Here is a 15694-nt window from a genome sequence, read left to right as displayed (position 1 = left end):
CAGGCAGTGACATTGAACCGAAAGCTGAGGAGTGGCAAAGTCTAGGGCCAGCACCAGCCCACGTGGGGCCTGAACTACACTGCAAACCCTTGTGTGTAGTGCATCAAGCACTGGTGTGTGAACTCAAACTTTATAATCGCCCTCAGTGACCTCCCGTCATTACCCGCAGTTTATAGATGGGGCAGTTGGGCACAGACAGGTTTTTTGCCCAAGGCCACCCATCTAGGGTAAAGTGGCAAGGATGAGACTATTGCAATCACAGAATGAAGCCATTCAATGTGCTAAGCAGGGATGTGGCAGGTTGTGATTTTCTTTAATGGTAAAATAACACATAACAGCATTTACCATTTTAACTACTTTTAAAGGTACAATAGCACTAAGTGCATTTACATTGTGCAACCATCACCAAAGCCATCTCAGAAACCTTTTCATCATTCCAAAGTGAAACTATACCCATTAAATTTCCCATTCTGCCTCTCCCAGCCCCTGGTAACCACCATTCTACTTTGTGTTTCTATGATTTTGACTACTCTGAGGACCTAATGGGAGTGAAATCATACAGTAATGTTCTTTTTGTGCCTGGCTTCGTTCATTCAGCATGTTTCAATTTTCAAGGCTTATCCATTTTGTGGCATGTATCAGGATTTCTCTTTTTTTTTTTTTTTTTTTATCTTTTTAAGAGATGGGTCTGGATGTGTTGCATAGGTTGGAGTGCAGTGGCTACTTACAGGCACAATCATAATGTATTACAGCCTCAAATTCCTGGACTTAAGTGATCCTCCTGCCTCAGCCTCCCTAATAGCTCAGCCTACAGGTGCTTGCCACTGTGCCTGGCTTCCTTACTTTTTAAGGCTGAATAGTATTCCTGTGATTGGGCTTTTAAAAAGATTTCTCTGGCAGCTATGTGGAGACTGAATGAAAGGAAGGGGCTGGAGGAAATGGAAGTGGTGAGGCCTGGCAGGGACCTGCCTGCCCAGGTGGCAGGAAGAGGGAGCACACAATATGATCTGGAGTAGAACAAACAGGACTCTGCCGCATGAGGAGGCCGGTGAACGAAGCACAGGTCGGTCACGGTTGGTGGGGAAAGCACACAGATAGGGTGAGGTTCTTGGCTTTGACACTCACTCTGATCTCTCAGAGCCTCCTTTGGGAAATTCAGACGAGGATTCAAGGAGGCCGCGCCAGGGAGCTCACTGCCTGGGCACCTGGCCCAGGGCGATGGCCAATAAAGGAGGGTCGTTGGAGCCGTGCGCAGGTTGTGTAGCTCTGCGAGGCTCCGGGAGGCCCCGGGAGGCTTCCCTGGGAAGGAGACCGTTGGCGTTGACTGGGGAAAGGCACTCTCAGAGTTGTGGCTTCCGGGGCGGGGGGCGGAGGCTGCGACCAGCCAGAAAAGTCCGCCCCCACGGCCTGGGATCGAAGCCGGGCCGGGACTGCACAGCCTCGAAGCAGCCAGGCGGGATTCTCCGAAAGGGCGGGACTCGGGGCGCGCCGCCGGCCCTCCCGGCGCGGGTGCTGGACGGCACAGAGTTACGCGGGCTGACGGGAAGCGGAGTGCAGCCGAGCGGGCGGCGCGACAGACGGACCTGCCGGCATCGGCGTCCCAGGGGCCGCAGGCGGGGCGGGGCGGGACCGCAGCGCGGCGCTGGGCACTCCCGACGGGGCGGGGCCTGGGGCGGGGCCTAGGGCCGCCCGCCCGGAACCGCGCCGGCGGGAAGACGGGCGCGGAGCGCGGGGACCGGCGCCGGGGTCTGCGCCCCGCCTGGAGGCAGGTACTCGCCGGCCACGGGCGCGGAGGGGACGGCGGGGACGTTCGCTGCGAGAGGGCAGGGCTGCCCCGTGGCCGGCGCCCGGGCATCCCCAGCCTGCCTCCGCCGCGGACGGCAGGGAGGGGCGAGGGCGCGCGCCCCGGGCTGGGACCCGCCCCCACGCCGTCTGAGCCCTCCCTAGCGGACGGAGGTGTGAACTGGAAAGGGAAGGCGAGCCCTTCTCCAGGGGTCACGAATTGGGATCCCGTCCCCAAGGCCCCGAAGAGCCGCCCAGTGGCTCACGCCTCAGGTGCCTCCTCTTACACTGGCTTCTCTTGACATGCGGGGGTACAGTCACCCCCGCGGCCTCAGAGCTGATGGCTGTGAAGGTCGAAGGTCGACTCATCCCCAGAGCATGGCAGCAGCCTGATGGCCTGACAGGTCTGGGAGTCACTTGCCCCGATTTCCAGAACTTGAAGCCTCACGCCTGGAGCAGGGTTCCCCAGGCTCTGCGGTGTACAGGGTCTCCCTGCCTGGTGCCCCTCCCAGCCAGGGGGGATCCTATTCCCTAACCCCCTTTCCAGCAATGATCCAGGCTCCAGGGCTGCAGAGTGACCACAGGGTCTCCCCCACTCTGTGGACCAGATGGCCTGGCTCGAGGGCTCCCCCGCTGCAGCCGGAGTCCCTGTCCCCCTGATAGGCGGAGGGAACCAGCCCCCACTCCTGCCCACTCTTCCCCTTCCTCTGCAGCCTCCCTGGGCCCTGCCTGATCAGGCCTGCCTGCGTGCCAGGACATGCCTGGCCCCCGAGGACAGTTGGTGGGCGATGGCTGCAGTGGTGGAGGGGCTGGAGCCCGAGGCAGCTGCTGCAGAAGACGCTGCCGGAGAGGCTGTGCAGGCGGTGGATGCGGGGCCCGGGGCGCCGCCTCTCCTGGTTGGGGGGAACCGGCTGAGCTTCGACCTGCACCCTGGGGGCTGCCACCGGCTGCTGCACCTGTGTGCCCAGCAGCTCCCTCAGCTGCTCCAGGTGGAGTTCTTGCGGCTGAGTACCCACGAGGACCCTCAGCTGCTGGAGGCCACCCTGGCCCAGGTGCCTTGGTGCCTGCCCTGCCTCCGCTCCCTGGTCCTCAAAGGTGAGCCCCACCCATTCCTGACCCTGTCCCCATATCTAGCTCTACCCTGCCACTGCTTGATCCTCAAAGGCAAACCCTAGCCCCAGCCCCAGCTCCAGGCCTCACCTCCTGCTCCCCAGGTGTGAACTCCTGTCCTACTCCTATTCCTGGTCCCTGTCCTCAGCCCCTTCACCCTCTTCCCCCAAGGTGAGGCTGGCTGGGTCCCAGCTCCCAGACCCTGAAGCTGCCCTGTGGGGTCTCTCAGTAGACCCCAGTGTGGATGTTGCTCCTGGGGTAGGTCATGGGTGATGGCTGTCAGCTGAGATGGACCAGTGGTCTCCATCCCTGCCTCCCTCTGTCTCTAGCGGCCATCTGTCCCTGTCTGGCTGGGGGGGAGTGGGAGGTCTGTGCCACTCGAGCAGCTCTTTCTCTGGGTGGCAGGGCCAAGCTGGGACCTGGGACCTTGGTTCTGAGGGCCACATCTGCCTCCCCCTCTTCCCAGGAGGGCAGTGCCGGGACGCACTGGGAGCCTGCCTCCGGGGCGCCCTGACCACTCTGCCTGCTGGCCTGAGCGGCCTGGCCCGACTGGCCCACCTGGACCTGAGCTTCAACAGCCTGGAGACACTGCCAGGGTGTGTCCTGCAGATGCGTGGCCTGGACGCTCTCCTGCTCTCTCACAACCGCCTCTCCGAGCTGCCGGAGGCCCTGGGGGCGCTCCCTGCCCTCACCTTCCTCACCGTGACACACAACTGCCTGCAAACGCTGCCCACAGCTCTGGGGACTCTGTCCACCCTACAGCGCCTCGATCTCTCTAAGAACCTTCTGGACACTCTACCCCCAGAGATTGGAGGCCTGAGCAGCCTCAGTGAGCTCAATCTGGCCTCCAACCGGCTGCAGAGCCTCCCAGCCTCTCTTGGTGAGTAGCAGCTGCAGCCCCCGTGCTCACGGGGCCTGGTGGGCAGCACCCTCCACCACTGGCCAGGCTCCGGCCTCACCTGGGCCCACGGCTGCCTCCTTGGTGGCCCTTGCACCTCCCTGGCCTTCAGGGCTCCCTGTGCAGCTTTGTGGGGCTCTCTGAGCCGGCGCGCAGTCGAGTCTGAGACAGCTTCTCTGGGAGGCTGCAGCACGAGTGTCCCGGTGGTCCTCTGCTGACCCTAATCCAGCTCCTGCTTCCAGCGGGGCTTCGGTCCCTGCGGCTCCTTGTCCTGCACAGCAACCTCCTGGCCTCGGTCCCCGCCGGCCTGGCCCGCCTCCCGCTGCTCTCCCGGCTCGACCTGAGGGACAACCAGCTCCGGGACGTGCCCCCTGAGCTACTAGACGCCCCCTTTGTGCGCCTGCAGGGGAACCCCCTGGGTGAGGCCTTGTCAGACCCTCCGAGTCCCCCAGGTAGGCTTGGTGCTAGGGAGGGGCAGACCGTGACAGGATGTGGGCACCCCCACCGTCCTGACGACAGGTCTGTCCCTTCCACAGGGATAGCCCCAGTTCTGGAAATGCCCAGGCTGTTCCTGACCTCAGACTTGGACAGGTATTGCGGGGAGAGGAGAGAGAGCAGGCGTGTCTGTGCACCAGTCCCCTGGCCTGTGCCTCGGGTCTTTTGGAGCCCTCGAGGCACCAGGCTCTGCCACATGGGCCCCTCTGAGTCTGATCCGACACCCCCTTTTCCTCCCTCAGCTTCCCTGTGACCCCCCGAGGCTGCTCTGTGACCCTGGCCTGTGGTGCCCGCCTGCAGTTCCCGGCAGGGGCCACCGGTACCCCCATCACCATCCGTTATCGGCTGTTGCCGCCGGAGCCAGGCCTCGTCCCCCTGGGCCCTCATGACGCCCTGCTCAGCGGTGTCCTGGAGCTGCAGCCCCACGGTGTGGCCTTCCAGCAGGCATGGCCAGCGTGGGGTGGGGGGCAGGGGTGGAGGCCCCTGGTCTGGCCCCAGCCTCACACCACCCTTGCTTGGCAGGATGTGGGCCTGTGGCTGCTGTTTGTACCCCCGCGGGCCCGGCGTTGTCGTGAGGTGGTGGTCAGGACCCGCACTGACAATAGCTGGGGTGACCTGGAGACCCACCTGGAAGAAGAGGCACCCACAGTGAGGGCTGCCCAGGCCTGCAGGGGGCCCGCCCCATCCACCCCTGTCCCACCCCTGCCCACCCCGCCTCTGTCTCTAGCTTGGTCCTGCTCCCTCCGTCTGGCAGCTCTGCCCTGACCCCTCTCCCCTCTGACCCCCCAGCTCTGCCCTGACCCCTCTCCCCTCTGACCCCCCAGCTCTGCCCTGACCCCTCTCCCCTCTGACCCCCAGCACCCGTTCCAGCGGCTCTGGGCTCACTGCCAGGTGCCCCACTTCTCCTGGTTCCTTGTGGTTTCACGCCCCGTGTCCAATGCCTGTCTGGTGACACCAGAGGGGACACTGCTGTGCTCCTCCGGTCATCCTGGGGTCAAGGTCACTTTCCCCCCTGGGGCCACTGAGGAGCCTCGTCAAGTCTCCATGCAGGTAGGGCCAGGGCAGCACCGAGGGTGGCAGGTGGAGCCTCGGCCACAGCTGGGTGCTCAGACGGCCTGTCTGCCCCAGGTGGTGCACATGGCCAGCCGCGAGCTGCGCGCTCTCCTGGGGGAGCCAGAGGCCGCGGTGAGCCCCCTGCTGTGCCTCTCACAGAGCGGCCCCCCTGGCTTCCTCCGACCAGTCACTGTGCAGCTGCCTCTGCCCTCTGGCATCACAGGTGAGAGGTGGCCACGTGCTGTGCCTAGAACTGTGGCCATAGTGCAGAAGGGGCAGTGCTTGGAGGGGGAGCCTCAGCTGGGGGGCTGAGCCTACTGGCCCCTCCTGTCCCCAGGCCTCAGTCTGGACCGCTCCTGCCTGCACCTGTTGTACTGGGCCCCTCCTGCGGCCACCTGGGATGACATCACAGCTCAAGTGGCACTGGAGCTCTCTCACCTGTACGCTCGGTTCCAGGTCACACACTTCTCCTGGTCAGTGTCCACCCGGCTTCCCCAGTCCCCTCCCCCGCCAGTCTGTACATTCCCCTCACCCCAGCCCCCCCAGGTACTGGCTCTGGTACACCACCAAGACCTGCGTGGGGGGCCTGGCGCGGAAGGCCTGGGAGCGGCTGCGGCTGCACCGTGTGAACCTCATCGCCCTGCAGCGGCGGCGGGACCCCGAGCAAGTCCTGCTGCAGTGCCTGCCCCGAAACAAGGTGGGGGGCCGGGGGGGCAGCAGGATGGTGACCAGCGGCGAGCAGGGCTGGGGTTCGGAGCTGTGAGCTCTCAGCCGCGGGGTGCCTTGTAGGTGGATGGTACCCTTCGGCGGCTGCTAGAGAGGTACCGAGGCCCCGAGCCCTCCGACACCGTGGAGATGTTTGAGGGTGAGAAGTTCTTTGCAGCCTTCGAGCGGGGCATCGACGTGGATGCTGGTAGGCCCCCTCGGCCCTGGAGCGGGAGCTCGCAGCCTGCCCCCGCCCCCCTCCTGAGCCCCTCCTGCCCCCAGACCGCCCCGACTGCGTGGACGGCAGAGTCTGCTTTATCTTCTACTCACACCTGAAGAACGTGAAGGAGGTTTATGTGACCACCACTCTGGACCGGGAGACTCAGGCTGTGCGGGGCCAGGTGGGCCAGTGGGGCAGGGCCCCCCAGGTTGCCTGGGCAGGGGCCAGAGCTCTGAACCCTACCTGATCCCCCTCAGGTGTCCTTCTACCGGGGCACGGTGCCCGTGCAGGTACCTGAGGAGGCGGAGGCTGCCCGGCGGAGGAAGGGCACTGATGCCCTCTGGATGGCCACTCTGCCCATCAAGTTGCCGGTGGGGTTGGGGGCAGTGTGAAGGGGTGTGGCTGGGACAGAGGCCCAGGGGTGACTTGGGCAGGGTCTGGGGCTCACTACGTGGGCTCACTACACTTCCTCCTCCTGACAGAGGCTACGGGGGTCTGAGGGGCAAGGGCGGGGGGCTAGCCTCTCCCTGGCACCTCTGAACCTGGGCGATGCTGAGACCGGCTTCCTGACCCAGAGCAACCTGCTGAGTGTGGCTGGGCGCCTGGGCCCTGACTGGCCGGCCGTGGCCCTGCACCTGGGCATGCCCTACCGTGAGCTGCAGCGCATCCGGCATGAGTTCCGGTGAGCCTCCCACTGCTGCCTGGTGCCAGCCTGAGGGCTGGGCCCTGGCTACCCAGAGGGCCCCACTTGCTGCTGGTAGGAGTTTTCTTCCAGGGCAGGTAGGAGCAGGGCAAACACCGGCCTGGAAAAGCAGGCCCAAGGTCCAGGCGGAGTGGGACCCTGAGTGTGGTGAGTGGTCCTGGGGAGGTGGGCAGGACCACTCCATCCTCACTTCCTCTCCCAGGGACGACCTGGATGGGCAGATACGCCATATGCTCTTCTCCTGGGCTGAGCGCCAGGCTGGGCAGCCAGGGGCCGTGGGGCTCCTGGTGCAGGCCCTGGAGCAGAGTGACCGGCAGGACGTGGCCGAAGAGGTTCGGGCGGTCTTGGAGCTCGGCCGCCGCAAGTACCAGGACGGCATCCGGCGCACGGGCTTGGCTCCCGAGGACCCTGCTGTGCCCCCAGGCCCACCGGCTCCGCAGTCCCAAGAGCCTGCCCAGGCCTAGGCCCCACAGACTTTGGGCTGGCCCCTGACGTGCCCCATCCTTGGCCAGAACCCCCCACCTTCAAGCCTCTCGAAGTGTCTCCTGTAGGCAACAAACCTGGACTGTGTAGTCTGTGGTCTCAGAGCCTGTTTATTTGCGGATGGAGAGGCCGGAGGGAGGCGGGTGATGGCGGCCCAGCCCTGCCGGGAGGATCTGTGCACGCAGACTGCCTGCAGCCCTTGCCCCTGCCGCTCTTCCCTCCATGGCTGGGCCTCCTGCTGGTCCTGGCCCTCCCGTGGACGGGGAGGAGCTGGTGCTACAAAGTAGCAGCGCTGGTGGATACAAAGTGTCCTGCGTGGCAGGAGCAGGCACCCGCCTTGCCCACCAGCGCTTAGCGAGCAGTTTCCACTGAGCACCTACGGTCTGCCCTGGAGACCCGTTGCTCCCCCAGGACACCCACATCCACCGGCTCCCTGCCACCTGCCCGCCCCCTTCGGCCCCGGTCCCTACAGGGGCCTGAGGTCCGGAGACCAAAGAAGAGCCCTGGGGACGCAGGCTCGGCCCTCTGCCCGCGGAGCCCCCCACCTGCCGCCCTACCCGCCAGGCCGTCCCGGCGCCTGGTGCGCCCAGTGCCCCGTGCGGGTGGGCGCGGGGCGGTGGCCGGGCCGGCGCAGTAGCCGCGGCGGCCGGGAGGGGGAGCCGAAGCCCGGCCTGGGCCGGGGGCGGAGCGCGCTCGGCGCCGAGCGACGCGTCTCCCCGCCTAGGTGCTGGCTGGGCGCGCGGCACGGCGGGGAGGCGAGCGCGGCGGCGGCAGAGCGCGGTGAGTGCCCGCCTGGCGACTCCCTTATGCTGCGCCCACCCGAGCGGCCGGGCTGTGGGGCCGAGGGGTGCCACGGCGGCCGGGGGAGGTGACAGCTGCCCGGAGAGGGTGGCTTCGGCGGGTCCTGAACCGGCAGATGCTCCGACCCGCCGCCGCCCGGGTGTGGGAGGCCGTGCTCGGCCCCGGCGGTGCCGGGCGCGCTCCCTACGCACACGTGTCCCGGGGGTGGGGGCCGGGGACCGGAGCCCAAGGAGGAGAGGCCTTGGGGGGCGCACACGTGGGGCCTCACCGGACATGTGTGGGCACGTGCGTGACCGGAGTCGCGGTCTCCAGGCGGGGACAGCGAGGCTGGCTGAGCCCTAACAGCAGCGCAGGGGCCTGAGCCGGCCTCAGAGCGCAGGGAGCGGCTCCCAACCCGCTTCCCCTTTGTCCGCGGGTCGCCGCACTGCGCAGTTGGAGACCCCGGGACCCTCCACCCCGAGGACTGAAAGCATCTCTCCAAGAGGAAGGGATTGGGGGGTTTGGGTGGGGCGCGGGTAGCCAGTCCCAGACTCTGAGCCTCATCCCCTGCGCCTTTCTTGCAGGTAGGGGAAGCTGGGTAGCTTCATTTAGGGGAGATTTTAGCCCTGCAGGTCAGGAAGCAGCAGTATGCCCCAGTGGGGTGGTCTCTGTGGGCTCTCCTGCTCTCTGCCCAGCCTGTGGCCTCACCTTGGGGCCTGAGCTCCAGGCTGAGGCTGCAGGTTTCTATGACAACAGCAGCACAGCGGAGGGCCCTGGCCAGCTGTCTCATAAGCAAGGGGTGGGCGCTGCCAAGTGAGGACAGAGAAAGGGGGTTCAGGGTTTGGAGGGCCCTGCCCTTTCCCCAGGTAGAGCCTCACCATCTGTTCGCAGCCTGGCAGCGTCCTCTCTGCTGCCCTGGCCTGCGCCGGGTGCGGTGGGGGCACACAGCCCACTCCATAGGCCGCGGTGTCTCTGGGCCTGCATCTCTCCCTGAGACCAGCGACCCCTCCCCACCCTGGATGGTCTGTGTGACTGGTAGGCCAGGGCCACCCCCGTCACCCAGGTGTCTCTGACCCTGCGCAGGGAGGAAGGGGTTTCCCGGAGGGCAGGGGTAGACCCCAGGGCAGCAGAGAGAGCTGGCTGTGGCCAGGCTGCACCTGGAGAGTGGGGCGCTGGGGGTGGTGAGGGATAGGTCAGGTTGAAGTTCAGAGGTCAGTCCTTCACCCCTGGGGCACAGAGAGGCAAAGCCCTGTGTGTGGCGGGTGGGGGGCATAGGGGTCTGGAAGTTCCCGGGCCCTCTGGACCTGCCAGGTGAGCAGGGCCTGTGGGTGGTAACCAGTGGCCTGTGGGTCCCAGCCCTTTCCGGTGGACACACTTGCCTTTCTGTGTCCCAGCCTGAAGTTCCTTTGATAAGTACCTGCCCATACCGTACACACAGGTCCGGCAGACACGAGTGGGTCTCAGCCCGTCTCTGCCCCACAGCACGGGATTCCCGGTGCACGTGCACACAGGGTGCCTGCGCACGGAGAGTCCCATCTGCTGGGTACCAGCGCCCTGGACGTCGGGCTGCTGGACTCGGCCCACGGGCTGCAGACAGGGGTCAGCCCCACCCCCAGCCCCTCCCTGGGACTGCAAGGCTGGGCCATGCCCCGCTGCCCCCCTGAAGAGTTGTCTCACCCCTTCTCCCAGAGCTGCAGGAAGCCCAGCTTGCCCAAAGAGAAAGAAAAAGTCGCCGCCCCTCAGGCCGCCTCGCCCCGCCCCGCGGCCAATCCCGGCGGCCCTGGCCTCCTCCGGAGACAGCTTCCCCTCCTCGGTGAGCCGGCTGGCCGGAGTCGCGGAGGAGCCCGGTCCTCAGAACCGCGGGGTGAGTGGGGGGGTGAGCGGGACCAGTGAGCGGAGCAGCGCGGGCTGTGGGAGGGTCGGGGCCTGAAAAACCAAGGTGAAGGTCACGGGTCCTCTGAGAGACCGCAGGTGTCAGCCAGCCGTGTGACCCTGGGCAGCAGCGCTGCGGGTGCGAGCCTGGGAGGACAGCTGGCCTCTGAGGGGGCCCAGGGGGACGTGGGCGCCAGGACTCTGGGAGGCCCCCCACAGCTCAGTTTGTATGGCTGCGCCCATGGGAGGCCCCGGGGGGCTGAGCAGCGCTGCCCCTGGTGGGAGAGGCCCCTTCTCCCCTCAGCCTGTGGTGGGGGGGTGTCAACCACAGGGGCCTCAGAAGGTCAGCCGTGCTCCCCAGCTGTCCCCTCCGCCACACATGCCTGAGGCTCCCGCTGGGTCTGTGCGTCTCTGTGAGTGAGGCTCCGGGGAGATGGGGAGGGTGAAGGTGGGCAGAGGGCTGCTGGGGGTGCTTTGGTACTTCTCTCGGGGTGGGGGCTCTGCGGGCCCAGAGTGGGGCTGGACCTGGGGTGGCTGAGTCCATCTGGGCAGTGGAGAGCTGAGCCCAGGACGGGTGGGGGGTGCATGGACTTGGAGTACCAGGGAGGAGCCAGTGAGGAGACCCCAGCTCCCATCCGGAGAGGGCAGGTGTCCTGCCTCTGCCCAAGGAAGGGGCATGGTCAGCCCAGTCCGGGTCCAAGTGCTCCAGCAGGCAAGCAGGCCCCTGCCGCTGTCCCCCAGCGGTGCCTGGCCCTTTAAAAGCCTGAGCTCGCTGGGTGCAAGTGAGCATGAGCAAGTGTGAGCTGGGAGGAGCCAGAGGGGGGGGCGCGCTTGAGGGGAAACCGGGTGGTCCCAGAGACAGGGCTGGGTGGCGGGCGCCTCCCCTGTGTACCCCCAGGACTTGGTGATGGCTCTATCCCAGCCAGGGTGGGAGGCTTATTCCTCTGGTTCGTCCCACCCTCCACTGACCGCTGTCCCCACCTCCTTCCAGGACAGAGTGGGAGCTGAGCCTTGAAATTCCTCCAAAGGTGGAGGACCGCCCCTCCCCCTCAGTCCCAGCCTCCCTCCGCGTGGCCTCCTCCCCCAACACCAAGTCCACCTCTGTCTGGCTCCTACCTGGCGCGATCCGATCAAGTTAAATGGCTGATAAGCAGATCAGGTCAGACTTCAGCCTTGGCCACATGCCCCACCTCCCACCCCCCCACCCCTGACCTGTGGTCCAGGAAGCAGATCTTGACCACTCCCCCACCTGCCCACACAGCCTGCCAGCCAAGCTCATCAATGGTGGCATCGCTGGGTTGATCGGGGTCACCTGCGTGTTCCCCATCGACCTGGCTAAGACGAGGCTGCAGAACCAGCAGAACGGCCAGCGCATGTACACCAGCATGTGAGTGTGCCCGGTGGGGCGGGGGCTGTGCAGCTCTGTGGACTTGGCATCGTGGGCCCTGGGAGCAGGGTGCGGTTTACACCTCTGAGCTATGCTCCTGTGCCCCCCACCATGTGACAAAAGGAGAAGGTGAAGGCGGGGCAGGCCTGGGGGAGGTCCCATCCTGGTCACAGCTGGGGTCATTACTGGGCTTAGGACGTGGCCTCTTCTGTCAGCCCTGGGCAGCCCAGAGACCCCAATCCCTGGGCAGGGAAGGAGCTGACGCCCCCCTGCACTCCGGAGTGGGACTGTCCACGCCGGCCCCCAGCTCACCCCATCCCCTTGGCTGCAGGTCCGACTGTCTCATCAAGACCATCCGCTCCGAGGGCTACTTCGGCATGTACCGGGGTGAGCTCGGGGCGAGGCAGGCCTGGGTAGCACCCTCCCGAAGCCTCGGTGGGGCGGCGAATAGGGGGTGCAGCGGCAGGGCAGCCAGTCTGTGGGGGCTGGCGGAACCTGTGCTGGGGTGGGGTTGGCTCTCCGGTGGGTGGCAGTGCTCAGCCCTCCCTGGGCACCTCCCCCAGTCCCCATGTGATGCCAGTGCTTGGTGTGGCAGGACACCGCAGAGGATCCATGTCTCTGCTGGTGGCTGCAGCCTCCTTCCCTGCCTTCTGGGACAGGGGACCCATCTGTGCCTGGAGATGGGAGGGCGTGGGGGGGGCGTCCCTGCAAAGCAGCTTAGGAAACAATCCGCAGCCTGGATCTGGCCGGAAGCCCTGAGCCCTCAGGACCGAGATGGGGGCTCTCCACTGCCTCCCGAGTCTGACCCACACAGGGCCACACACTGCTGTGTCCCCTCCCCCAGCCCCCTGCCCACGCAAGTGCCTTCCATCCCCCAGGGAGGCCACCATGGGCTCGGGGTCTGACCCCCATGCCCGGCGGCAGCAGCCTGAGGCCTGTGTCCCTGGAAGCAGAGACAGATGGAGGCAGAGTGGGAGGACTGTGCGGGGGACCAGGAGGAGGCGGAGGCGTGTCCTCTATCTCTGCCCCCTCCCTGCCTGTCTGGCACAAGCCGGGACCCAAATGTGGGTGAGAGGGCAGGAGGCGGCAGCCAGAGAGTGACAGGGAGGCTTTGCCAGCCAGGAAGCAAGCGCTGGCTGGGGGCCTCCCCAGCCCCGGCCGCGGAGCGCGTGCGGCCCCACCTGACCTGCCTGTGTTCCCCCAGGCTCCCCCTGACCCCCATGTGCCCCACAGGAGCTGCCGTGAACCTGACCCTCGTCACCCCTGAGAAGGCCATCAAGTTGGCAGCCAATGACTTCTTCCGCCATCAACTCTCTAAGGATGGGTGAGGGGCTGGGTCCGCCCAGCGGCTGGGGTCTAGGTCATGGCAGGGGGAGGCCTTTGGCCCCAGACAAAGGACAGAGGTCAGCCCGGCCAGCCGGACCCTACCTCGGGGCTCCTGGGGGCTTTGCCCACCTTCAGGCCCCTGGCGGGGGCTTCCTTCTCCCTTCTCCTGGGGAGGAGCAGGGCAGGTGCTGAGTGGGGGCTCTGGCCCCAGCAGTCCTCGGCCCCCATCCACTTCCTGCCGGCCCTCATAGGCCAGGATTTGGGGGGCACCTCCAGCTCCCCGTCACTCGAGAGTGGGGCACTCAAGACCCCACAATTCCCCATTTTTCTTAGAGGGAAGATGGTCTCACTGCCCTTCCAGGCCCCTGCCCCGGGGGGCCATCTGTCCGTCGGGCCGGTCGCTGCCTGTTGCTGGCCGGCCTGAGCTGGGGCCGCTGCACCCACAGGGCTGCGTCTACCTCCACCTTCCCATCCCACTCTGCACCCAGCCGCGCCGGCACCCCCGTGCGGCAGGCAGTTCCTGTCTCCCCCTCTTCACCGTGCCCCCCGCCCCACCGCAGGCAGAAGCTGACCCTGCTGAAGGAGATGCTGGCTGGCTGCGGGGCGGGGACCTGCCAGGTGATCGTGACCACCCCCATGGAGATGCTGAAGATCCAGCTGCAGGACGCAGGCCGCATTGGTGAGGGCGCGTGTGGGCCAGAGGGGCGGGACCCTGCCCCCGACCTGCCCCCTGACCTGCCCCCGACCTGCCCCCGACCTGCCCCGCCCGGAGGAAGAGACAGCGCCCATTTCTCCACAGCTGCCCAGCGGAAGATCCTTGCTGCCCAGGGGGGCGCCCAGGCCTCCGTGGAGGCTCCGGCTGCTCCCCGGCCCACGGCCACCCAGCTGACCAGGGAGCTCCTGCGCAGCCGAGGCATCGCCGGCCTCTACAAGGGACTCGGGGCCACGCTGCTCAGGTAGGAGGGACGGGGAGGGTGGGAGGAGGCCTGCCTGCCCGCCCCTGCGGCCCTGGGTCACCGCCGCCACCCCCTTCCCGCAGGGACGTGCCCTTCTCCGTCGTCTACTTCCCGCTCTTCGCCAACCTGAACCAGCTGGGCCGCCCGGCGTCCGAGGAGAAGTCGCCCTTCTACGTGTCCTTCCTGGCCGGCTGCGTGGCTGGGAGTGCAGCTGCTGTGGCCGTGAACCCCTGTGACGGTCAGTGCGTGGCCTGGGCCCGGGCTGGGGCTGGGGCCGGGGGGGCGGGCGGCCAGTGGGGCTCACACACTGGCCTGCGCGCCCCCGCAGTGGTGAAGACACGGCTCCAGTCACTGCAGCGCGGCGTCAACGAGGACACCTACTCGGGGTTTCTGGACTGTGCCAGGTGGGTGAGGCCCCCTGTGGGGAGTGGTGGTGTGGGGGGCCTGGGCCCCAGTTCTGATCCTCCCTCCTCCACAGGAAGATCCTGCGGCACGAGGGCCCCTCGGCCTTCCTGAAGGGCGCCTACTGCCGCGCCCTGGTCATCGCGCCGCTCTTCGGCATCGCGCAGGTGGTCTACTTCCTGGGCATCGCGGAGTCCCTGCTGGGGCTGCTGCAGGGCCCCCGGGCCTGAGCCTGCGCCTGCTCCAGCCTCGCCCTGGCCAGCCAGGCAGGGCCAGCCAGGCAGGGCCAGCCGGGCAGGGCCAGCGTGGGGCCCGGCAGGGCAGCCAGCCCAGACCTTAGTGAGGGGAGACCTCCCCAGCCCTCCCCACTCGGCAGGGGAGGGGCCGCAGGGTCCATGTGGGTGTTGTGCACACAGGCCCCGCGGGGTCCTGCCTGCACCATTGGGATCAATGTCTTATTTATGTAGAAAATGCAGAAACCTTTACATTCCTCAAGCCAGCCCTTGCCCCATTCCTGCCTGGGCCTGAACACCCCCAGGGACAGAGCTGGTCTCTGGGCTGGGGGCCCCAGGGCCTGGGCTGGGCAGGCTGGATCCTACCCCCAAGTCCACCAGCTCCTGTCCCCAAGGCTGTCCTGGTCCACAAAGGGGACCCTGCACAAACCTATTTATTGATTCTGTGAGCCCAAGTGGCTCTCCAGTCCGTCCGTCCGTCCTCAGAGCCACTGTTCCCATGCAGGACACGACCGCCTCCCTGGCCAGCCTTGCAGGAGACCTGGGGTCTCCTGCCCCCATGTTGACCAAGGCTCACACAGACGTGTGAGTCTGTGTGTGTGTGCTTATCACAGGGAGCAGGGTGTGCCCCCCAGCCCTCCGCTGGCCTACCTCCTGGGACGGGGCTGTGGGGGCTCTGCCCCTCCCCACGTAGGGGGCAGTGTGCTGTGCCCATGCGCTGAGTCCCCCCAGGCTCTCTGCTGACCCCGTCCAGGAACTTATTTCTCCAGCCTGGCCCCTCTTGCTGCACCTTGTCTGGGGTTGGCCAGGGTGAAGGGCAGGCATAGGGACCAATATGGAGTCTGGGAGCACCTGCCCTGCTGTGGGGGGGGCAGGAACTTTCCCCAGTCCCCCTACGGCCCACCCTACTCTCTGAGCCTCTGCACGAGGCCCCTGACCACAGTCCAAAGCTCCGTCCTACCAGCTCCCCCAGCGCCCGGCCCCATCCGTGTCAGTGACAGGCTCTCCCCGCCCCGCCCCGGCCATGTGATTGTGTTGGTGACCGATCCTGACGTGCTGGTGCTGTGTCTCCAAAACTGGGTGCCCACAGAGGCCCCTTCCCAGTGACACTACCTGGGGCTCAGGCTGGGCCCCCCGTTCACGGTTGTTCCTGGGAGCTGCCCCTCCCATCACATCTGAACCTTGGAAGCTGCTGCTCTGCTTACAGAATTATATTTTTTTCTTTTGAAGAGTTTTAAGAGTTGTAATTTTTTGTGTCTTGTCATGTAAGAGGATTAATAAATATTCTA

At 66.2% G+C, this 15694-nt stretch overlaps 3 protein-coding genes across 3 annotated transcripts; 2 read left to right on the top strand and 1 right to left on the bottom strand.

Annotated features, from left to right (window-relative positions):
• The first annotated feature begins 1702 nt into the window (after positions 1-1702).
• On the top strand, positions 1703-7520 carry PIDD1 (p53-induced death domain protein 1). Its single transcript, XM_069470423.1, has 16 exons — positions 1703-1769; positions 2496-2877; positions 3359-3772; positions 4033-4242; positions 4327-4381; positions 4528-4729; positions 4808-4933; positions 5156-5335; positions 5414-5561; positions 5676-5811; positions 5885-6035; positions 6128-6251; positions 6326-6393; positions 6521-6634; positions 6746-6945; positions 7169-7520. Exons 2-16 carry the CDS (start codon positions 2571-2573, stop codon positions 7428-7430), a joined length of 2697 nt encoding a protein of 898 aa, XP_069326524.1. The 5' UTR covers positions 1703-1769; positions 2496-2570; the 3' UTR covers positions 7431-7520.
• On the bottom strand, positions 7491-9875 carry PANO1 (proapoptotic nucleolar protein 1). The gene is given in 7 exon segments (XM_069470674.1): positions 7491-7511; positions 7830-8220; positions 8222-8272; positions 8274-8350; positions 8352-8566; positions 8569-8725; positions 9777-9875. Coding segments are annotated over 7 exon segments (1011 nt in total).
• Positions 9876-9895: 20 nt separating this feature from the next.
• On the top strand, positions 9896-15694 carry SLC25A22 (solute carrier family 25 member 22). Its single transcript, XM_069471868.1, has 10 exons — positions 9896-10093; positions 11093-11260; positions 11363-11488; positions 11820-11875; positions 12722-12812; positions 13375-13493; positions 13614-13770; positions 13854-14008; positions 14099-14174; positions 14249-15694. Exons 2-10 carry the CDS (start codon positions 11241-11243, stop codon positions 14400-14402), a joined length of 954 nt encoding a protein of 317 aa, XP_069327969.1. The 5' UTR covers positions 9896-10093; positions 11093-11240; the 3' UTR covers positions 14403-15694.

This window comes from Eulemur rufifrons, chromosome 6 (genome assembly GCF_041146395.1).
Source record: "Eulemur rufifrons isolate Redbay chromosome 6, OSU_ERuf_1, whole genome shotgun sequence".
Lineage (NCBI taxonomy): Eukaryota > Metazoa > Chordata > Mammalia > Primates > Lemuridae > Eulemur > Eulemur rufifrons.
The sequence above is the reverse complement of the archived record's forward strand: the minus strand, read 5'-3'. Positions and strand labels throughout refer to the sequence as shown.